Raw genomic sequence first — 23,886 nt, 5'->3', positions numbered from 1 at the left:
GGCAGACTGGACAATGACACCTGAGTTGTATGCAGCCTTACAGGAGTTAATGTTTTTGCCCCCCCACCCCCATCCCCAACCCCATCCCCAACACACACACACAAAACACACACCCTTACATCATCACTGTCATCACCTCACATACATACAGCACACTGCTTGCTACAGTAAGCCTCCTCTACATACTTGCTGCACACTGCCCCCCCCCCTCCCTCCTCCCTACATACACAGCACATTGTCTTCAGGATCTTCTCCAACACACATCCTCTACATACTTACAGCACACTGACCCCATCACTCACATACATCATACATACAGTACTCTGCTTGCAATACTGTATGTGTTGTGGTTTGTATAATATTGTTTTATTTTCATTAGGCTGTTGATTAATTTGACATTATTGTTTATTATTGATATTCTCCTTAATGTAGTCTTACCATGTCATTGTTTTATATTATTGATTGAATAAACATTATTGTTTTATTATTGCTTTTCCCCTCATTTTCATTGCTTATTTTATTAGGCTATTGATTGAATTGATATTGTTGTTTATTATTACTATTCTCCTTATTATATTTTACCAACATTCAAATCTGTTCCCTGTTCAATTTTAAATATGTTGTTTTGTATTTGTGTGTCACTTTGGACAAAGGCGTCTGCCAAATCCATTATCATAACCATGTCATAAATCTTTATGACTTGTTTATGACACGTTCATGACAGTGTCATGTCACTCTTATGTCGACACTGTCAAGTAAAGTGTAACCTAAACTTGACTTGACTATATATTCATAAATGCTCACATTGTTGACAAACAGGTAATGGCAGAGAGGGTGACTGAAACTTTTGCAATTGGCAAGAACAAAAAACTTTTTTGACACCTTGCAGTTGATTTCCCAAAACTGCAGCATTTGCCTTGCATTGCCCAAGGACTTGTATAATAATAATAATAATAATAATAATAATAATAAACACAAAACTCACCCAACTTAAGACCTGCCGCTCTTTGGGCTGATCTTTGTTTTTAATAAGGAAATACTTCTTTCGTATCCGCCAGCCTGGAAAGTGCAAAAGGAATGAGCACAACATATTCCACTGAAACGTAAGTGGTATCAGTTTCCAGACTGCTACTGTGCCACAATCAATGTCTTGTGTTGTAATAATGCATCTCTAGTTGTATGATCAATTGTGAATTGTCAGTGTTAAATCTGTCATAATCATGTAGCCTCATTATATAATTTTTAAAAAATGTTCAAATTAAACTTTTTACACTGGGGTCAAAGAGAGCATACAGCTCAGAGAAGGACCGCAATGCTTTGCAGAGAGTGGTTCGCTCAGCTGAGCACATCTCTAGGACTCCTCTCCCCTTCCTGCATGATGTATACATCAGCTGATGCAAGAATAGATCCGTTCAAATTATAAAGGACTCTACCCATCCCAGCAACTGCCTGTTCAGGTTGTTGAAATCGGGCAAGCGTTTCTATAGTTTGATGGCAAAAACTGAGAGATTAAGGAAGAACTATTTCCCTCAGACTCCTCAATATGGACATGCTTGCAACTTTCATGAATACATTGGACTCAGCTGATGTAGCAGTCTCAACTGTTATTTGCAATCAGTAGCCTTTATTTTGTACACCATCTCATTTTAATACTATTATTTTTTTATTGTTATTATTATTATTTTTATTATTATTATTATTATTATTATTATCTCATTTTATTATTTAATTTAATCTAGGGCTGTCAAGCAATAAAAAAAAATAATCTAATTAATTACATACTCTGATTTATTAATCTAAATGTTTGCGATGAGTGAATCAATGAAGATCACATTAAACCAACATTAAAGACTTTAAAGTTTAATGTCTCTCTCTTTTATTTTTCATTTGGCGCAGGTATTTTTGCATGATAAATGCAAATGACTGAAGTTTCCACTCACTGTCAATGACATGTAACACCAAGGTAATGTGTGGTATACCCCCCATGATTTGTCCTTTTTTGGCCATTCAAACATGTAGGGCCCTATCTTGGTGATCCAAAACGCAACGCATAGCGTATTCTTATCACTACGCAAAGCGCATAGTGCTATCTTATCTTAGTCCTATCTTACTCAAATTATTCGCCATGCACTTCTCTTTTAATAGACGAGATGTGTGTAGGCTATACTCTGCTAGGTTTTAGTAAAGCATGGTTTAGTGGAATACCTGTTCCATACGGTCTCGCGTGCAAGCAGATTCCTTCAAATGCGCAGCTGACGATCAAAATACCGATGTGCTGTTTGAAGTTGCGCTGCTTGCTGTTAAAGGGAATGACAGATGTCATTGTCATTGGTTTAAAGGATGTTACACCCAAAGCACACCCATGACTGATTTATGGAAGCTATTCGCCAGTGACCGTGCGTTTTAGATAGCAAAGATAGGCCCCGTAGATTTTTATTCGCATAATTAGTATGTTGTTGTCTTTTCTATCCAGTAGGTGGCAGTCCAGGATAAGAAATAGAGCAGTTCAAGTAATTAAAGAAGCCCTATGCAGGTTTGGTTATTCCTTTGCTGTTTCTGGGTTTTCGCCTGATTTGGGCTCGCATTTATCACGACATAGCTCCCCCTGCAGCTTCGGTAGCAAGTGACTGCTACGCTAAACCCCCACTAGCTAGCGAGCTAGCCATCAAGAAACCAAGCTAAACACATACAGGGCTCACAATAAAACGGTCGAGCAAACACATTGTTCAAGAGACTATCAAACCACATTACAAAAACGAAAAGTTCACTCAAGGGTAGGCTACTTACAATTTCAACAGCAACAAAGCCATGTCGGAGTTCGTTTTGCAGTCTTCTTAGAAACTACAATCTGAATCAGGGTCTCTGGACAAGTCCAAATTTAAAGACTTTTAAGACCTTTTTAAGACATCTAAATGTAAAAATTAAGACTATACCACGGCAAAAAAGATACATACGACAACTTAAAACTGTTTTGTGCCATTTTTTTTTTCTACTAATTTGAACACCCACCCCATTTTGGATTTCTACAGAAGTTACCAAATATATTTTGGCAAAAGACAATAATTGTGTGTGAATTACCTACACAGCTATAAATGCCCAATTTTAGAGTCTGGGGTGCTTCTTTTGAAGCTGGCTGTACATATCTGGTTGCGCTACTGGTTGAGACTGACTGTTCTTCACCTGTATTTGTAGTACCCTAGGCTACTTGCCAAACATGTGTACTGGACTGGATTCCCTTCAATATTTTTTTCAAAGGTAGACTAAGCTATTTAAATATTTGAATAGTTTACTTTATATAATTTACTATGCCTACTTTATATAATTTACTATGTGCATCTACAGTGGGTCCCAGTATTTTTTTATATAAAGCCTACTTTATATAATTTACTATGTGCATCTACAGTGGGTCCCAGTTAAGTTTGGACGGGTTCCTTCATGAATCACGCACCCCATTTTCTCAGCAGAAATGGCACAAACTGCATTTGACACAAACAACCACAAGGTGTCACTTGGGAGTTTTGCCACTACTATTTTTGATGCGACTTGACTTACTGCTTCCAAGACGCAGCAGGGGCACGGGAACTTAAATTGATCACGGTAGTTTAAGCTTACACTTGACAAAACATTCTAATATGAAAATGTAGATGCAATTGTTGTAAAATGGTGCAGCTCCTTTAAGAAAGCACTGTGCTTAGGGATGGAGAGAGAGAGAAAATGGAGGGATATGTGTGTTAGATGCGTGTGGAAAAAGTATGTGCTGTTGAGACTGGAGCGAGTCATATTCAAAATAATGCAAAAAATAAATATAGATAAAACCAATTATCCTCATTCATTGCAACCTCAGCATTAGGGGTGTAACGGTTCATGTATTCGTATTGAACCGAAACGGTACGGGCGTCACGGTTCGGTGCATGAATTGACACGGAGAATACACGGTATAAAAATACATAAAACTCGTGTGCGGATTAATTAATTTCATGCGCAATTACTGTTAAGTAGCGAGAGTTAAGGGAGTTCTTTAGCGACACCTAACGCTAATCTGTAGCCTCGATTGGCGCCTATGTTTTTTTTTTTTGTCAGGTCGTCGGTCGAGTCTGTCAGTCATTAGCAGCACTAAGGTTAGACCCACAAGAGTTAGAGGATCCGCTGGTCTCTTTAAGATCGCAAGTTTGAGAACTTCAGTTACAGTAACGTACAGTCGAAAGAGTGGTGGATAAGATGAAACTGTGTCTTATAACCATATGGCCAAATATGTGACTCAGCTAATGTTATAGGCTATACAATTGAATTTCCCCTCTTAAAGACAATAGTCCAGGCAATCTATGAGAAAAAAATCACCCAACCCAAAACTAATTGCAACAGAAATGATTTTTGTTGTATTCAGTTCATGAAACCTTCCCAAATCACATACCAAAAGTCCATGAAAATCCAAGTGGTGGAACATTGTCAAAATTGGAATTATGTGTCAGAGGTCAATGGCGAAAAGCTGCACTTTTGGCAGTTTTATTGAACTTTTATAGTACAGGGGATATGTGAAAATTAGGTCAAATTCTTTCATATAAGCATGAAACTTGGTGAACTTGTACAGTTTGGAGCCCTGAACATTTTCAGATATAAAACAATTATCAAAAAACCCTAATGGTCGCTGTGGCAACCATTAAATGTTCCACTATAACTGAATTACACCTATATTCTTCATTATATCTCCTGAACCAAACATGGTATCTCAGAACAAGTGATGCCTACAGGGATGAGCAGTATTTATGGTACATGTATTCCATATTTCAAATACAAAAATATATCGTATATTCAGAATTTGTATTTGACTGGGTTGAATAATTTGTATCAAAATACTTTATAGGTATGTATTTTTGTAGTTTAAAATATTGACAACTATTTTTGGTAAAACCAATACTTTTGGTTATGTGATGACATAAAAGTGCAAAACATTGAATGTAGCCTCTGACTGGTGCTGACTTAGAAATTTTCCCACACTTGTGATAATATTGACATTCAGGAAGATGATCCAGTGCAAGTTGAGTAACTTTAGGCGGGTCAATATAGGGTTCAACATCAAAAAAATTGATACAAAAGGTTTTTTTATGGATTCTGGTACTGGCATGCTAAATAACATACTAAAAATCTAGTAAAATCTGACTTTGAGAAAGGGGTCATTTTCAAGATGGCCAACAAAATGGCTGCCAAGAGGTTACAATGGCTATGGGCCCTATCATGACAGTCAACAGCACGGCACAAAGCGTATAATCATCACGATGCACCACTATTCTTCTTTAGAATATTGTACACTATTGTACACGTATTTCTATTAAGTTTTTCGTTATGCCCGTCTCTTTTATTGAGCAACGCACCAAGGGGTGTGGCAATTAACGACCTAAGGAGGGGTCTAGCACATTATCTAAAAATCGCTATCTTACACTATCTAAAACGCATTACGCCACTGACCAAGAAATACCTGGTCAGAAATCCATGGCGAGTTGTTTATATGTTATTTTAAAGGGACACCAGGCAAGCCTGATGCCTTTTCTCTACAAAACTCCCACACGCTCGGTCTGAAGCTCTTTTCCTTTTTGTTTGCATCTTCCATCAAGGGTTTTCGTTGCTTCTTCGCCGGCTCTGCCATTATACACACGTTTGCAACAATCGCGTTTCGTTAGCCTGCCCCTGTGCTGTGAATGCAGGATGTAAACTGATCCTGCTTCGGTCGGCGGGTACGATACACTGAACTTGCAAGCGGGATATTCTTCCTACAGGCAGTAGGGGCGGGCGAGAGAGTCTTTATTTATGAGACCCTGTAATGAGTCATTTAACCATATACCGACTTACGAAGATGAGTAATTAAACGTTGCCTGGTGTCCCTTTAAGAGTGCATTATCAACAGTGATGGGCGAGTGCACAATTACACCCTGCCTTTCTCGTCCACAGGAACGTGCACCAGCGCAAATCCATGTAAAACATTACAAATTACACGATTACAATGGGGAACATAATTATAATAAAGATTTCAGTAATATGTCCCACAATGAGTAATTATTCACCATCATTTGCAAAGTCACAAAATGTAAGCAACTCCTCTGCAGGATAAATGTCCTTAGGTTTCTTATTTAAACACTATTGTAAGTTTTGCCTTTTTCAGGCTATTTTGTCAATGGCAACATATTGTCAGTCAATAGTAAAAGTATTTAACTGTGTATAACTGTTTTGTCGTTGACTATGATACCACAGAGAAGTTAGTTTGACAATGACTTCAAATAATACACAAGTGCAGATGTGTGTAGGCTATACTCTGCTTGGTTTTAGTAAAGCATATTTTAGTGGAATACCTGTTCCATACGGTCTCGCATGCAAGCAGATTCCTTCAAATGCGCCGCTGACTATCAAAATATCGATGCGCTTTTTGAAGTCGCACTGTTTGCTGTTAAAGGGAATGACAGATGTCACTCTCATTAGTTTAAAGGATGTTAAGCCCAAAACACACCCATGACTAATTAAGAAACATAAGATCCACCTTTTTGCCAGACTTTTGAAAACAAAACCACACCCAATGTGGACTTGACAAACCCCTAAGCTATTTGCTAGTGACCATGTGTATTAGACAAATATAGCCCTATATCTCAATTACTATTCAGCCCACAGGGGTGAATCTGAGGACAAACGATGGTCAAATTAAACAATAATATGATTTTAAATGTTAACATTGAACATTTTTGAATGCTCTAGCTTTTTTCAGCTTATATATTAAAATCAATGTGTTTTAATACAGAGTAAATGCAATATAGGAATATGTACCATGTCCAAGGCATGGAGGAAGATAATACTTAACTGGCATTATATCTCATCTAGAGGGCATATGCTTTTAGAAAATATATAGTTTAGGGTGGTTAATCTGTTTTCCCTGGACATTATAGGCCAAAATGTATCCACTTTACACTAGATTCAGCTTTACAGAATACAGGGCAGTGTATTGTGCATAGCATGGAGGAAGATGGGAAATGTCTGAAATTGTGTAATATCTCTTCTAGAGGGTATATGCTTTCAGAAAATAAATAGTTTAGGGTGTTTAATTTGTTTTCCCTTGACTGTACATGCCAAAATGTGTCTACTGTACACTAGATTCGCCTTTGCAGAATAGAGGGCAATATGTTGTGCATGGCATGGAGGAAGATGAGACATGTCTTAACTGGTGTTATATCTCATCTACAAGTAATATGCTTTCAGAAAATATATAGTTTAGGGTATTTATTCTGTTTTTCATAGACAGTATAGGCTAAAATCTATCCGCTTTACACTAGATTCACCTATACAGAATATAGGGCAATGTATGTGCATGGCATGGAGGAAGATAGGAAATATCTTAAATGGTGTTATATCTCCTCTGGAGGGTTTATGCTTTCAGAAAATATATAGTTTAGGGTGTTTAATTTGCTTTCCCTAGACAGTATATGTCAAAATGTGTCCGCTTTACACTAGATTCGCCTATACAGAATAGATGGCAATGTATTGTGCATTGCATGGAGGAAGATGGGACATGTCCTAATTGGTGTCACATCACTTCTAGAGCTTATATGTTTTTAGAAAATATGTAGTTTATGATGTTTTATGTTGATTTGTTTCCCTTAATAGTGCAGGCCAAAATGTATCAGCTGTTCACTTGATTCGCCTATACAGAATAGAGGAGTATGTATTATGCATGGTGTGAAGGAAGATGGGACATAAGTTGATTAATGCTATATTTCATGTACAGGGCATATGCTTTTAGAATATGTATAGTTTTGGCTGTTCTATTATTTTGGTAAAACCATGACCCATGCATAGGCATGCATTTTAATTATTAAGCTTAAACTATATTTATTAGTATAGCATGCACCTTTTGCCAGACGTCACAACAGTCACCTCTTTGGAGGCTAGCTGCAGTTATCTGCACCTTTCTGTCGAATTTGGACATTATCCTGTCCATCTTCAACTTTGCCTTTATAATTTTCCTTTATTCATTCACTTACATAAACATACTGTGCTGTCTGATTACTGTTTTAGCCAAAATTGTGCAAAGTAAAGAGGCATCATACAGGCCCCTCTGATTGGATAGACAGTCTCTCAGTCAACCCCCGGGCAAGAGGTCAATTACTATAAGTCTATAAGTCTTGGAAAATGATGAACTGATACTTTCGTGTGATAGGCCTATACTGTATATGATTCAGTGGCCTCTAAATCAGACCACCAAAAACACTTTCCTAGGCTAAATAATGCTTAACTATGTGTTGTACAACTTTAACATTGTGGAACACTTGCAAAAACACACTGGCTCTATTTAAAGACTCAACAACCATTTCCATTGATTCAAAGGAATGTAAAAATAGACACCAATTAGCAACAAACCAGTCTGAAATAAGCCTGAGAAATGTACTAACTCTTTGAAAATAAAAGAATGTTCCTCAACAATGCAATATTAAAATTCCATGTTAAGTTAGATGGGGTCAGATATTCTTTAGAATGCTTATTCTATAACATTCTAATTACAGTTTTGTCAGTATTTGCTGAAGGATAATGCATAAAACAACCCTCATTCTAACATATTTCCACCAACTGGATTTTCATGGACTTTTACTATGGTGTTTAGATCACCAATTGAAATATAAAAATGTGAAAATAAATTCTGATGCAATTAGTTTTGGGTCAGACCTGACTTTGCCTGGACTACAAGCTGGTGTAGCTTATTAGACTAGGCTACTATTAAAATACACCGACAGTAGCCTTGGCTATGTGTAAAGTAAGCTATCGCATGATTTCATGAACGTAAGTGAAATGGGCCTTGTATCTGTCAAGTTTGCACAAGAGCAGAGCCTATCTGTTAAGGCAGTCGATAGGCTATATGGTAACGAGCTGTGTGTGCCTGGAAAGACGATAGATGACGGCTCTGGTCATCCCATACCCTCCCCCCACTTCCTGTAGCCTACAATTATGAAGGATAGTGTAAGGATAGCGTACCACGGTGACCCATTCACCCTCTCTAACAACTGCGCCTCAATATCCTCTGACATATCATCAATTCACCCTCTCTAACAACTGTGCCTCAATATCCTCTGACATATCATCAATTCACCCTCTCTAACAGCTGTGCCTCAATATCCTCTGACATATCATCAATTCGCCTATGGACAGTGCTTGCAGAAAGCGGTACCTGAGCTATTTCTTTTAGCTGCAGCCTCCCCAAGGAGTTCATTGCACATGCCTTTACCAGCAAGCAGAATTATCTCTTCCCCAATAGTAAAGGGCTTCTTAGATTTAGCAATCCAATTGATGGGGTCAATGTGGAGGTGGTTAGCACCTACAAGTATCTGGGTCTCCACCTGGACAATAAACTGGACTGGTCAGCCAACACTGATGCACTCTACAAGAAAGGGCAGAGCAGACTGTACTTCCTGAGGAGGCTGCGGTCCTTCAATGTGTGCAGTAAGCTCCTCAGGATGTTCTACCAGTCTGTTGTTGCCAGCGTCCTCTTCTATGCAGTAGTATGTTGGGGAGGAAGCACAAGGAAGACGGATGCGGGGCGAATTGACAGGCTGGTAAGGAAAGCTGACTCTGTAGTGGGAGCTGAACTGGAGTGCATCACTTCACTATCTGACAAAAGGACCCTGAACAAACTGATCAACATCTTGGACAATGAGTGTCACCCACTCCACAGCACTATTGTTAGGCAGAAGAGCCTGATCAGCTGGAGACTTCGCTCACTGCCTTGCACAACTGACAGACTGAGAAAGTAATTTGTCCCCAGGGCCATTGAACTGTTCAATGCCTCACTTAAGGGAAGAGGAGAGATAGACTTCTCTGCATAGTCTGTCTGCCTCTTCACCCCCTCCATGTTTGGATACTGTCTGTCCACTAGCCACTTTTACCACTGTCTTTATGCCTCACTGTTTGCGTGCTATATTAGCACATTAGCACATATGCATAACCCCCATTGCACTACCACCATGACACTCATTCACACAGAGCACCTTAGAGCACCTTACCATACCTTACTATGCACAGAGAATCACAGGCTCAGTCCCTGCCTCAGTCATTGCTATATTTAAAGGCTATATTTAACATCGTTAGTGTAGTAAAACAAATCAGAACTATTCACGAGGTTTCTGGGCAGCATATTTATGTTCTGTTAGCAAGCGACTCATGACTGCCGACAAAGTAGCCTACTGCCAACTGACGAAGCTCAGTTTAAAACATTACTGAGAGACAGGCAGGCACTGTACAATCAAGAAATCTTGCCACTGAATCCAAAACTATGTTTAACATTATGTACAAAGCTTATAGGCTATAGTGGACTAGCATGTTGCAGGGGCTGCTAAAAACACAGAGAAACAAACTGAAAACTCGGCCAATCACAGCCCTTGCTGGTCCGGTTCGACCGCAGAATGCCACAGCAGACTATGCTGCCCCCAAGCGGCTGCAGTTGTACTTACATTTCACCCAGCTGCGTGAATCACCTTGATGGTGAATGAAGTGTCAATTCTTAAGCAAATCAAAGTTGATCCACTACTTCAAATTTTGCACACCAGTTGTATTTAAACCAACCAAAGCTGGACTGAAACATTGTAAAACCATGGACTTGTTTAAAAAAAAAAACAAATATGGGAAAAGTGAAACCACCCCATTAATTAAGAGACAGGTCCTCCTCTCATGTTCCTGCTGAAAAAACTGCTGGTTTCATCTCAAGCACACACGTATTTTGCATTTTTTTTTTTTATGTAGCCAACATTTTATGTAGCCTAGTCGCCGACAAAAAAAGTGGTTATATTGCACAACTTTTGCGAAGTACTGGGAAAGGCTGGCAAGCAAGCTGCAGACAGATATTATAGGCTATAGACATATATTTACTTAGGCTAGGCCAGCAACACACGTGGGAGAGATGCAAACAGATCCACTTCACGAGAATTTCCTCCTGATTGCGAAAACGTTTGTTTTTTTCCCTGTCCGTCCGAGGTTCCTTAAATCCGAACGTATGGCCACACTATCTCTAACTTTCTCCCTCTCACTCTACCGCTCACGGCTACCTGTTTATCTCTCAGGCCTCGGCTACACCACGAAAACGTCAGGCATATTTTTACATATTCTTACCGTTTTCACACCTTTAAAACCCGTGAAAAACATCTTCACTCTGCAACCACTACACTTCCTCCAGTAGCCTTATAGTCACTTATACAGTTGCGTTTAAAAAAATACACGAAACCGGGTGGAGACATTTCACTCGCTCTCTCGCATTTCGAAAATTCAAGACATTCCAGACAATTTAAGACTTTTTTAGGCCTTAAAAAACGAAAGTTGTATTTAAGACTTTTTAAAGATCCGTGGGAACCCTGTGACTACATTTTCGAAGCGCAATTGGATTTTTCCGCTGAGTCACATCCGGATGTGTTCGGACCGCAACCAGAAAGTTGCATATTCGTTTTTTCCACGGAGAAGCACTAGGCGGAGACGAAGCACCCACCAAACGACCCAAAAAGTGTTGTAGAACCATCAGAACGACTCTTAACCTGCATAGTTAAGGTCATTTTTGCTAAAATTGTTGCATAGGGCTTCTTTAAAGCAACACCAAAGAGTTTTTTTATACCTTAAAATAATGTTTCCAAAATCGTTTCAGTGGTTCATCAACTCATAACAGGGTGAACGGCAATTCTGCATTTGCTTCGCGGCCCTCTATCGGCTATAACCGCACTATATAAGTTTGCCAGATCGGGTAGCAGATCTGTAGTTTGATGGAATGAGACATAAGAAACTACAAATTTGACTTGCATCTGATGTCGCAATACATCGTACTTTTATAAGTCATGCCAAATATTCTACCTTGTCTGTGGACATTGTTATTTGCAAAGCCGGTGCTGGATAAACAAATAGCGTGCGTGCAACAGAGGGAAAGTTCTTTGGTGTTGCTTTAAGTAGAAAAAGAATGAATTTAACAGTAGGAAAAATGAGACACAGAAAAGGAGCGTACAAAATGAAAGGAAATGTAATGTGTGAAATTATTGGAATGGAAATAAATGTAACCACCTACAACATATTTTTGAAGACATTTTGTTTCAAGTGTGCAACAAATGTAGTTGATTTAGTAAGGGAGTTTGTCGGTTAGTTAGTTAGTCGGTCATAGGGTAGGAAACAGTATGCAAAAGTTAACTTTATGCAAAGTTAACTTTAAAGGGACACCAGGCAAGCCTGATACTTTTTCTCTACAAAACTCCCCCTCGCTCGGTCTGAAGCTCTTTTCCTTTTCTTTGCGTCTTCCGTCAAGGGTTTTCGCTGCTTCTTCGCCAGCTCTGCCATTATACACACGCTTTGCAACAATCTCTAGCGCTTCGTTAGCCTGCCTCTGTGCTGTAAACTGATCCTGCTTCGGGTCGGGCGGTAGGATACACCAAACTTGCAAGTGGGATATTCTTCCTACAGGCAGTAGGGGCGGGCGAGAGAGCCTTCATTCGCCCCGTAATGAGTCATTTAACCATATACCGACTTACGAAGATGATTAATTAACATGAAAACGTTGCCTGGTGTCCCTTTAACAAGGCTGGCGGCTAGCATTATCATCAAGAGGTGTGCTAACTCGTACCTCTAGATTGCTTTGCACTGAGGTGATACTCCTGTTGATGAACTCCTATGGTAGGCAACGGAAATTCTTTATTGCAGAAATAGTAGAGAATGATGCTCCTGTCAACAGGAGTGGTCTGGGCGTTTTTTTAATCATAGGCTAAATGTTTTATTCACAGGACCAAGCAGTGCTTTCTTCATTCACAGGACCAAGCAGACTGCACTAATTCTTTCTGTAATTATTTAATCGAAATTAACACGTAAGTTTGACAGCCCTAATTCAATTATTAATAACTATTGCTTTTAATCTTTTATCTCTTTTATTTATATTATTTTCATTTCACATAGTCATGGAGCTAACCAGGCTTACATTTCACTACCTGTTGTACACTATTATAACTGTGTATGTGACGAATAAATCTATCTGAATCTGAAATGTTTTAGGTAATTCTGCAAGGACCAAGAAACAATAGTCTTTCACAATATACACTACCGTTCAAAAGTTTGGGGTCACATATTTAATGTTAATGAAAACTCACAATTTTATTCATGAAATGATCCTAAATAACAAAAGTGCAATCAAAGCCAGATTGGGTGAGTGCTTTTGCCATCTGCTACACTCATCAATATTGATCTCATCATTACTGTCGACTAGCACTCTCACTCTTCTCTGGTGGAATAGCTAAAGGGCCGTTCACACACGATAACTATCAATCTATAAATTACAGGAACGTCTGTCTGTCTGGGCTACGGGTTTTCTACAGGAATGGCATGTTTGAACGGGCACTGACTGCACTAGTAACTTTAATGATAAAAGTGTCCACACTGATCAACGATAAGGAAAGTCTCCTCTCATGTTGACGAATGTGATGGCTAATATTTGATATAATTTGATTGGATCAGCTTTAGATTAGATCAGCTTTTTATAGTTCTCAAAATCGCTCTGAAAGTTATCCCCAACTATATTGTTCTTCATGTTGTTATAGTTCTACAGTAGTTTGTGTGCGGACATTCATACTTTTTTCGTTAGAGTCATTGTTCCTGGTGTGAACGGCCCTCAACACTTTCTCTCCCCCAATACAAAAATTATCCAGTTATTTCCAAAGGATAAAACAAGCCTATAAGCTGACTACATAGTGAACAAAAACACAAAAAAATGTATAGTTCCAATTGCCATATTATCTGGACCATATTTCACATGTTTTGTAAACTTGTAAACAGTTGCTGATGTCCTAAGGCCACTTAAGTTGCAATGTCATCTAACCAGCATGAGCTACCATGTGATGAGTGTGTGTTATCAGCATTGCCACAAAGTGACCAACCACTTTGAAATTATCCTGAACATATCTTGGCCCTTTTAGATGACATTATGTTTTAAGAAGCTCTGATAGATAGAGCTTCTGTCCATCTCAGCTAAAGGATAAGAAAATGCTGAAATAATTTCCCAATTTTCCAACACAAAATATTCCTGGGCATTTCACTTTTTCTCTCATATCCATGTGTCTTCCATGTCTGGAAAAATTACAACTGTAAGCTCCTGTAAAATTGAAGTTTTTCAGTATGCTTAATAACCTTGTACTACCCTTTTGTTACTGTATACATTTACTCCATGTACCAGAATGCTTTGTAATTTACTTACGTCTGTGATTTACGACATTCTATACATGTGAACCAATCAAATGTCTTTGTTTGTTTTGCTTTTATTTGAATTGTTTAAGCAGCCAATCATTATCTGTTATTTGTTTATGCCCGCGAAATTGCGGTGAAAACTGAAGGTTCCATCACCTAAGTGAGGAGAAGGCTCATCAGTCACGGTCCGGGTTTGCACTGGAGAGAGAGAGGATACTTTGCTGCCTGTTGTTTGTGGAGACCATTGGACAAGTTCATAGGCCCACTTCCTCCGTAACATCGGCGCATCGTACTTGTTTACTCCTTCTCTTTTAAGTTACCGGTCAAGTGCTGGTCAGACTTTCCGCTAGCTATTTGTCAGTGCTATTTTGTAGCTGAAGCTATCCTGACCTGGGTAGCTGACTTGCTAGCTCCTGTTGCATTCTCCTTCGGAGACGGACTCGATTTGTGCTTCGGTGCTGGGCCCACCGGAGCCAGACCTCCTAAGGACGACTGCGTTTTGCCTCCGGTGCTGAGCCCACCGGAGTGCCAACCGCCAACTACCCGCTGCTGTTGAGGTTTGCTGGCTGACTGCAGCAACATCCTCCACCGGAGTCGCATCCTCGGCTAGCTGGGACATAGCTGCCTCCAATTCCTCTGAGTCAGGACTAAGCGGAATCTCCCGGTTCTGAGTGATTGGTCGTGAGTAACGTCAACTGCACTTACACTGACACACACGTTCTCGTCTCTGCTTGGATCACCGGCGAGTTGGAGAGCCGTTCAGCGGTTGCTGTCCTGCCTGCCGTCCTGTGCACCACCGAGCTCCAACGGCCAGCGCTTGGGGGGGGGGGGGTTTATTTGATTATATATGATTAATAATATTGTTGCGATTGGTATATTCTTGTGATTTAACTTGAGTTGTGTATATTGTATTGTCTTCCACACTGGTGTCTGTTTAGCTTAACCTTTAACGTTACCATTCGTTAACGTTCGGTTTTCCCCTTGAGTGAATTGTTCGCTCGCTGACATTTCTCAGCTATTGGGTTGTCACTTTGATTACGTGGCTATTATTAAATAAATATTTGATTATTATATTTCATTATACTTATGGTGTATTGGCAATTCATTTAACTACCTTCACCACTAGTCTTATTATTTTCACATTGATTATTTAAATTCTGTAGGAATACACTATACACGAGCTATACGGTAAGTGTAGTATTTTTACAGTGGAGGCACCGCGCTATTCAATTGAATTTATTGTCTGTAATTGTTAGCCTACTGGTATTCAGGAATCTCAGCCAGCTCACCATTCCACCGCTGAGACCTTCAGGATCCTGTTTGCGCCATTTAATTAATTGTTTTATGTATTGTAACTAGTGCCTGTGTACACACCCGTTAAGAAGGGGTTACACAACTGCTAAAACAGTTACATTTAATTCAACTGTTTTTCAGGTTTTCCAGGATGACTCATGGTCAGAGCAGGATCCTTCAAAATGACTTACCAATGTCCTTTAGAGGCTCCACAACCTCCCACTTCGGATCTGACCTGAAGAACATGGATACTTGCTGTAAGGCTATTTCTGAGGATAAAGAGAAATTGGGTCATTTCAGAATACAAACATAATAGAAACAGTACATGTACAAAAACAGTGCATCTGCACTGGGGTAGTGTTTCAGAGAACAGGTTTGACAAAGTCTGAGACTAACCCTGAACTCTAGTTGATCTACCCTGATATGGTAAAAATGTAATCTTTCGGTTCAAAAACAGCTGACCTGAGTTAGCGGAGTTTGCCACCATGGCAACGGGCGCCACTGGCAACCTGACCTCACTTCATACTTTCCCATCTGAAAGTTCTAATACTAGTATGTGCTTGTCTGTTCTATACCAATGCTCTTTTTAATGGTAATTATAACAACCATAGTAAATGATAGTTGAACTAGGAAGCATAGTTACATGTAACTTAATTACCCACTATTATCACTATCAGGACCAAAGACAGTAGTACAACAAACTGTCTGCTTCTTTTTAAACTGAACTACTTGTTTCCTTTGCGTGCTATGCATGACTATTGCCTATATGCAGTACATAGTGGCAACTGCGGGATAAGCCAGATGACGGATGGCGTGGATAATGGACTTGGTGGAGGAAACTTTCGGTAACACTTTACTTGACAGTATCGACATACAGTAAGAGTGACATGACACTGTCATGACACATGAAACCTAACCCTAACCTCTAACCCTAATTCTAACCCCAACCCTAACCCTAACTCTAAACCTAACCCTAACTTGTTCAATTTAAAAAACTGACCTGATTTAACAACAGGGAATGGTGGAACAATGGATAAAAAAAAGCTTCACAGTGTCAGTTGTGGTAACTAATTCTGAGTTTGACTCACATTGGAATGGAAAGCCCAGAATTTCCCTCATCTCAGGGTTAATAACCTCAGACTTCAAACAAAACCTGTTTTCTGGAATATCCCTTTATCTAAGGTCATCTTGTCCCTTACCAGTGTAGTTTGTGGAGTAATTATTAGTGTCAAGGAACTTTTTAACCAGCTCACAACTGGATAGGATGTGGTGCTGTGTGATGAAGTTCAGATAGGTCTGCAGTCCTTTCTGACGTTCAGCTATGAACTCTCTATCCATATTCCCAATGAGCTTCTTTGGGGGAAGAGGTAGGCTGAGGCCAGAAATCTGTAAGACAGACGATTATAGTCAATTGGTTGCCTATGGAAGGCTATGCTAAGGAATATGGTCTTCAGGAAATTGGTCAGTAAAATGTCAGCAAAAAGCCATGCAAGCAACATCCTCTTTTTGTCTTTTTTTTATGAAATATGACAGACTAGCACTTTTATCAAGTATGTAGCACATGTTAACAAAGGTAATGGTACAGAATGAGAATGTGTTTTCAAAGAATACTTTGATTATAGAACTTACCAATAGGCTGTTATTCAACATATCAAAGTCACTGTATCTCCTAATGACCTGCATATAATATTAAAAGTTAGATAAATAATAAGAAAAAAAAAAACCTTTGAAGCAAGGAGCACATGTAAGTCTTGTAAGACCTGTTTAAAACTGACCTACCTGCCAACTGTTTTCTGTTGTGACACCTCTCTGCACACGAATGATGTATTCCTAGTTGAAAGAAAAAAGTAATTGATCAATAAAACAAAATTACAATTATTTCACTTTCAAAGCATTAAGTACGCGGAAGCCTAGACCTATGTGTTTCTGTGATGGCATGCAAATGGCTGTCACCCAGCTTTGGGAAGTTGCAGTTGAAGGTTGCTCTAGAATATTCTGTCCTCTGAAGCAGAGGCCTACCTAGTACTGTAAGTTCCACAACCACAATATACATGACAAGATACTGTACATCTACTCAAACAAAAGGGGAACAAAAACAAGCTGACATCTGTTATCTGAATTGATGATGCTGATATGATACTGGTCAAGAAAAAATAATGCATGCAGCTGTGGAAGTGAACTGATAGTGAAGCTGTGAAGCATCTTTGTCTGAATTAGTTGTAGTTAGCAGACCTTGTCCATGTTCATTTGGCATAAAACTTAACATACCCTACGAAGAAAGAACTATAGTAATACTATAAGATGTGTGTCTAATACTGTCTAATAGTGTCTAATACTTCTATGATATTCTGTAATACCCTTAACCTTGCCCTGGTTAGTTAATTCTATACTCTTTGCCTAGCCTAGTCTACTTCATAGGTCCCAAAACAGTACTATTTCCTATTGTTCTTTTTCGTTAGGGGACACCTGATTTAATGAACCCGAGGTAAGTTAAAAAATAAATTACTCTTCACGAATGTCCTCGATTTAAATAGCACAAACTGAAATGAGCAATAGTGGGAATATCTGATGAGGCCTAGAACTACCTGTTACAGAACTTACAGGAAAAAACGTTTGTTGGTTTTCTTATCGTTATGCATCACTATTTCCCTCAGCACCCACCTCACCTTCTTGTGACTGAGGTAACAACCTCACATTCTAGTAGTTAACACGACCGACAACAAAGTAAGCAAACCAGATTAACACTGGCTAAATTGACTCAATGGTTTTAAACGACACTGCAGAATTATTTGTAGGACATTTATCACTGAGCTTGCCCAGGATCTTGAATGGAGAAGCTAGGTTGGGATACGCTCGAATGATATTTTCATAAAACATGACATAGTTGTGCTAGCAACTTAACGTTAGCTGTTGCTTTAATGTCACTTTACTTTGGCGCATAACGCTGAGCATTTAAGTGTAATTGTAACGTTAAACTGTGTTGTTACATATAACTAAAATATTTTATCGACTGGACAGTTAACGTTAACATAGCGTTAATTGTCGACGCGCGGTTTAACGTTACTCGAAAGTAACCATCAGCGGACAGTCAGAATTAACGTTAGGCAAAATCCAGTTTACATCACATTGCTGATGAACGCCGATAACGATAGAACAGTTCTAGTGTTATTGCCATGTTCCAGGTCATCAGTCAACAACAAACCAGCTGCTGCTCAGTTGTTGATTAGCTTTCATGCTACTGTATACTGGCTGTCACTATGTTAGTGAACTTAGCGATAGCTAACGCTAGAGCACTAATGTTATTACTGTGAGCCAATAGCTAGCTTGATTCCTGGCTAATAACTAGACTGGACTTCATTCAAGCTGGTTCTAGCCTATGTAAGTGGTATTAATAATGTGAGACGTTAGCGAAAAGTAAACAACTGTCCGAACAATCCGGCTGTTCGATCTCTCAAGGCGGCCTCGTTTAGTCATCGGCGTGAAATCCCGTGATCATCATGTATCAGGTCCGTATCGACCTAAACACTTACCGTATGAGAGTTCAGATTCTGACTTGCTTCGATAACTGCAGTCAATGTAACGGTGTCGTCCAGCAATACCTCCCCAGGTGATGGTTTCTCCATGAACGCCATACTGGCGTTCAATTAATTGCTCTCACGTTATAAGACTGGGAAATTGAGTTGTCAATTCAGCAAACCCTGCACGCAGTTCCCACCATTATGATAGGGGGGCCGGCACTGAGTCAGGATGTCTCCGCCAGAGTGCTACTTCACTGACGATTACAGATCGTCTAAACCCGCCCTAACCCGGATAGGCTACAACAGCGCACATCAGACAAGGCGGAAATAAGGTTTACATTCAATAAATGTTACTATTAGATATTTAAAATTAAATATACCTAATTTATGTATGCAGCACAGAACATAATAGGCTAGCGCAGGCGCAAACACTATTTGATTCCCTCTCACCAGTCCTGAATGAAACTCAAGAACATCTGTGAGCAAACTAGTCGATAGGCCTACTTCCTGGAAAAATCTGATTGACACATTTAGGCTTACAGTTGTAATCCACCCAATAGATCAAAGATACTGGAGACGAAATCAATCCAATTTAATTTTCCATTTATTGTTAGGTCAAAAAGATACATTTGATACCACAGTAACAACAAAAACATGATTGGAAGGTTCTTTTTCTCTTTAAGACCTATCTGCATGTTCTGGCATCATAACCATAACCTCACCTTCCATAACTACCTTATCTTTAACAGAGCATGAAACAGAAATAAAAGCAAATGACATTTTTATTTTTTTCACCTCTGCCTCAGCCACCACTTCCTCTCCGATGTAAAGGGGTGCTGGGAAGCGAATTTCCTGGTAGAGGAATATGCAGCCTTTTCCTGGCATTTTTGTCCCTAGAACCGCTGAAATCAGCCCATTAATAAGAACACCATGAACAATAGGAGTTTCAAAAGTGGTGGTCTTAGCATAGTCTGGATCGAGGTGAAGGGGGTTTGTATCACCAGTTAGTTCAGCAAAAAGAGCAACATCTCTTGCACTAAAAGCTTTGGCAAGAGAAGCTCTTTCCCCGACATATAGCAGTCGTTGACTGCAAGTCTGTGTCAACGGAGGCTTCAACTTGCCACACCAAGCCAAATTAATTGTGTGGTATATGGGTTTCATGAAAACAGTTCTGCTTAAAATGTTCATGTTCAACTCTTTTCTTGGTGCTAGGTCAAGAGCAGTTTTTCCACTTGTACTGTAGGTGAAGCTTAGTGAAGTCCCAGTTCACGGCTATTTCCAGACAATGCTAAAAGAAAAGGAGAGACCTGGGGGGGAAAAAAAGTCAGTAACGTTAAGTAGGCCTATTTGCACTCCATTTCACACTTGACAAAAGTGTGCCTAGTCCAAGACTAAAAACTTTTCTCCATGGGGATCTCCATTTAAATTCTCTTTTAGTCCAAGGCTAGACTTAACACAATGACTATGCTCAAATAGTATAAGTATATATATATATATATATACATACATATATATATATATATACTATGTATATATATATATATATACTCTTTTGATCCCGTGAGGGAAATTTGGTCTCTGCATTTATCCCAATCTGTGAATTAGTGAAACACAGTGAACACACAGTGAGGTGAAGCACACACTAATCCCGGCGCAGTGAGCTGCCTGCAACAACAGCGGCCGTGAGCCGTGGCCTACTGGTCGGGGTTCGAACCGGCAACCCTCCGGTTACAAGTTCGAAGCACTAACCAGTAGGCCATGGCTGCCCCAATAATAGTATGCAAATCTGACATCTGACAAATACATTAATTTAGAAATGGAAATTCATCATTTTCACACACCTCACTTTCAGGACCAGATGCTCTGTGCCCACAATACTAAAGATGCTGAAAGATAATTTTTCAAGAAAAAAAAATCTGGGTCCACTGTGGTCTTATGTGGACCAAAATGTGTCTGTAGTGGGCCACATCAACACTTCAATGGAGCAACATTGTATGCATGTTGTATGAGAGAGAGCGAGAGAGAGAGAGAGAGAGAGAGAGAGAGAGAGAGAGAGAGAGAGAGAGAGAAAGAGAGAGAGAGAGAGAGAGATGTTCATTAGATGCAACTATTGAAGTTTTTCATAAATAATTATGTTATCTGAAAACAAAGACTATTTATTATAGGAAGTTCATAAGTGTTTGTTTAGGGAAGTTTTCAAGTTTCTCCACTAGTCCTATATGTAAAGGATAAGGTCTGCCTAAGACCACTTTTATATGTAGGAAAAACGCATATATTTTCATGCGGTTTGGCCTTTCATTTACACGAAAACTGAGGTTCACTGAAAACTATTATTTCTGAAAACGCCAGCCAAAGTGGAAATTTGAGAAAACTCCGGTTTCACGTTTGCATGTAGACAGGGGATGTGATGTGTTGTTCCCTCGTTTGTTTGAAATCTCTGATTGGCCACCTGTTTGCTCGAGGTGTTTCCGACACTCTTCCCCAGCTGTTTTAAGCGTCGGTGGGAACGGATTATTTTTTAAAACTAAGAAGAGGAAAATGTACATTTTTCTGAATACCCCGCTATGTATAAACATGGTTTAATATACAAAAACAATAGATATGGGGGGGGAAGCAGACAAGTTCAATGTAAAACTCAATGTCAGCATCCTTTCTATATTTAGGCTCATCTAAAGCCCATCTGGCAGACTACAGGATCTTTCCTGGTCAAGCGCTTGTTGAGAAAACAATAAAATTATTTTATTTAATTTGAATGATTTTAATGAAATGATGTAGTGAGTATTCATTTACCTGAGTGACTCTGACTGCACACAGTTCATTCTGGTAAGATCCAATGAGGGTTAGGGCACTCCACAGCTTCACAAGGCCACTGTAGAAAATAACCAATTTAACAAACAAAAATGTATAATTATATACAAAATCATACCATATACTCCATAATAACAACAAATATAGTTTAGATCCACCTCTCCAACAAAGCAATGCACATATGCTGAAAAAAATTAAGGGAATAATCAATCTTTTGTCAATCAATCAATCATAATGTCTGTCAAGATTTTACTGACAGACATTATGTGAATGTCGTTTGAGAAAGGAGAAACGGGTGGCATATTTTAAGTGGTGGAATACTGACATGCTGAGGAGGGGTACTGGCAAATCAACCCATTTATTACTCTTGTATGACACTGCATAGATCCATGGTTGCTATACCTGTTATATACACGGAGCATGCCTGTCAATGTACCTGGATCAAACTTCAGCAGGTCAAATGGGAATGCTGCCCCCACCTAAATGTAACAACAAAAAAAAGAATAAATATTGGTCATATCTGTCGCTCTGCCATACAGGTTCACAATTTAAACAACCTTACAAAGTACTTTCAAGGCTCAAGAGGAAAAGAACAGCGAGCCATTTGTTGACTCATGTACTATTCTATTTGAGGGGAAAATATACTTGTATGAGTAGAATGGGTGAGGTACACTTTATGAGTCACAAACTCTTACCTCTCCATACAGCTGTCTCAGACCAGAGATGATAAGCTGTTTGAACTGAGCGGACTCAATGTTTCTTCTCCCATTCTTCAATTCTCTAATCATACACGAAAATATCAGACCATTTTGCACATTAAATTAGAGCATAACTGAGGGCAATCAGGTTATAAACCACCGCATGGTGCATTTTGAAGGGACCATCTTCAAGAAAAAGTTGGAAAGAAATAGGTAATTAATGTACGGACACATTGTCTACGGCTAACTTCACAAACTCTGAAAAATGGGGAATTATAACCTTCAGAGAGAAAGAGATAACCATGGCAAATAAAGGTTATCATGCTCAAACTTACAGACAAATCTTCATATACTGGAAATTTGAAGCGTTTTTGTACACAAGCCGTTCGAAAGCCGCGGGTTCCTCCATTATGTCAGCACGCCGCAGTTTACTTAGTTATGCTAGGCCCTTCGAACAAACAAGGATCGCTGGGGTTAAAGCAATGGCAATGCATTGATAAATTAATTGTGTAACATTCTCATCGGGTCAAACGCAAGAAAAAGGACATGCTGTTGCCCCGCAAACGGTGAATTAATGTGGCCTGCTGCATGCATCACAAGACATTTCCATTACGCAACGTTTACACTATAGAAACACAAGTACCCTATAATTCAGTAGTTTACACTGGTTTTGCTAATGATCTACAACAAACTTATTGAAATAGCTCACAAACGACTGACTAGTGTCCCCAAAAAGCCTGAGGTTGTGTTTGCTAACATTAGCATCCACTGAGATTAAGACAGTAACGGTTAGCGTATCAACGTAATTAACATATTGTGTTAACATAATCCCTTACACAAACGGCGATGACAGCCTGCTAAAAGATATGCCATACACAATAATGTTTTAACTTTGTGGGAAATATTTGCAGTCTCAAAAACTTACTGTCAACTGACTCGAAGGAGCACACGCGCAGGAACAAGAAATGCGTAAAGATGTATTTCATTGGTTAGGCTCTGTCGCTCTGTGATTGGCTGCATGTAATAATTTACAAACAAATAACAACGATAATACCAGAGCCCGTCTTCCTATTAGACATTCTCTGATAACATCAATCTGGGGACAAACAGGCATTTTGGATACAGACTAGGAGACTAGATAGAAGAAATACGTAGCCTAGAAGAAACAGTGTGTTTCGTCAAAATAAAAGCATGCTCTGTTAGGCCGTAGCCAGGATTTTTCAAATACCGAGGTCACGTCGCTAGAAATGTTGGGCACCCTAAAAAGCTAGGGTTCTTCCGAGATCCTCTTTTCCTTCCGAGGAAAAAAAGGAAAAATTAACCCTTTAAATGATGACTTGATTCATTTT

The 23,886-nt window shown here is 39.3% G+C and overlaps 3 protein-coding genes across 10 annotated transcripts in view; all 3 read right to left on the bottom strand.

The window, feature by feature from the left end:
• Positions 1–19,319, bottom strand: part of pxk (PX domain containing serine/threonine kinase) — a 43,729-nt gene extending 24,410 nt beyond the window's left edge. For 2 of the 6 annotated variants that reach the window (XM_048254302.1, XM_048254303.1), the window contains exons 1-6: positions 19,044–19,319; positions 17,293–17,343; positions 17,143–17,190; positions 16,713–16,899; positions 15,705–15,782; positions 986–1,059 (exon numbers count right to left, since the gene is read on the bottom strand). In XM_048254302.1, coding sequence (XP_048110259.1) covers positions 986–1,059; positions 15,705–15,782; positions 16,713–16,899; positions 17,143–17,190; positions 17,293–17,343; positions 19,044–19,145 — 540 coding nt within the window. In that variant the 5' untranslated portion in view covers positions 19,146–19,319. Of the gene's footprint in view, positions 1–985; positions 1,060–15,704; positions 15,783–16,712; positions 16,900–17,142; positions 17,191–17,292; positions 17,344–18,114; positions 18,136–18,633; positions 19,005–19,043 lie in introns of those variants that run through there. The other 4 variants (XM_048254297.1, XM_048254299.1, XM_048254300.1 and 1 more) reach the window with 4 other exon arrangements.
• Positions 19,320–19,613: 294 nt separating this feature from the next.
• Positions 19,614–20,219, bottom strand: LOC125301419 (hydroxyacyl-thioester dehydratase type 2, mitochondrial-like). Its single transcript, XM_048253792.1, has one exon. The coding sequence runs from the start codon at positions 20,217–20,219 to the stop codon at positions 19,710–19,712; it is 510 nt and encodes a 169-aa protein (XP_048109749.1). The 3' UTR covers positions 19,614–19,709.
• On the bottom strand, positions 20,206–23,567 carry rpp14 (ribonuclease P/MRP 14 subunit). Of its 3 annotated transcripts, none has more exons than XM_048253793.1 (6): positions 23,463–23,567; positions 22,873–22,985; positions 22,535–22,619; positions 22,242–22,318; positions 21,822–21,900; positions 20,206–20,338 (listed from the first exon to the last, which is right to left on the bottom strand). In XM_048253793.1, exons 2-6 carry the CDS (start codon positions 22,944–22,946, stop codon positions 20,282–20,284), a joined length of 372 nt encoding a protein of 123 aa, XP_048109750.1. In that variant the 5' UTR covers positions 22,947–22,985; positions 23,463–23,567; the 3' UTR covers positions 20,206–20,281. The 3 variants fall into 3 exon arrangements, with proteins under 3 accessions (XP_048109750.1, XP_048109752.1, XP_048109751.1); XM_048253795.1 differs by lacking the exon at positions 23,463–23,567 and adding an exon at positions 23,374–23,451; XM_048253794.1 differs by lacking the exon at positions 23,463–23,567 and having other exon boundaries at positions 22,873–23,455.
• Between the last annotated feature and the right edge of the window lie 319 nt (positions 23,568–23,886).

This window comes from Alosa alosa, chromosome 10, assembly GCF_017589495.1.
Source record: "Alosa alosa isolate M-15738 ecotype Scorff River chromosome 10, AALO_Geno_1.1, whole genome shotgun sequence".
Classification (NCBI taxonomy): Eukaryota; Metazoa; Chordata; class Actinopteri; order Clupeiformes; family Clupeidae; genus Alosa; species Alosa alosa.
The sequence above is the reverse complement of the archived record's forward strand: the minus strand, read 5'-3'. Positions and strand labels throughout refer to the sequence as shown.

What these genes read in the sequence shown, in the direction of transcription:
- LOC125301419 (XM_048253792.1), bottom strand. Translation starts at nt 20,219, where the DNA reads ATGAACATTTTAAGCAGAACTGTTTTCATGAAACCCATATACCACACA.
- rpp14 (XM_048253793.1), bottom strand. Translation starts at nt 22,946, where the DNA reads ATGGAGGAACCCGCGGCTTTCGAACGGCTTGTGTACAAAAACGCTTCA. An exon ending in CAGTATATGAAGATTTGTCT is followed by an intron (nt 22,620 to 22,872) that starts GTAAGTTTGAGC and finishes GTGTATGATTAG; the next exon opens with AGAATTGAAGAATGGGAGAA. An exon ending in TGAGACAGCTGTATGGAGAG is followed by an intron (nt 22,319 to 22,534) that starts GTAAGAGTTTGT and finishes TGTTACATTTAG; the next exon opens with GTGGGGGCAGCATTCCCATT.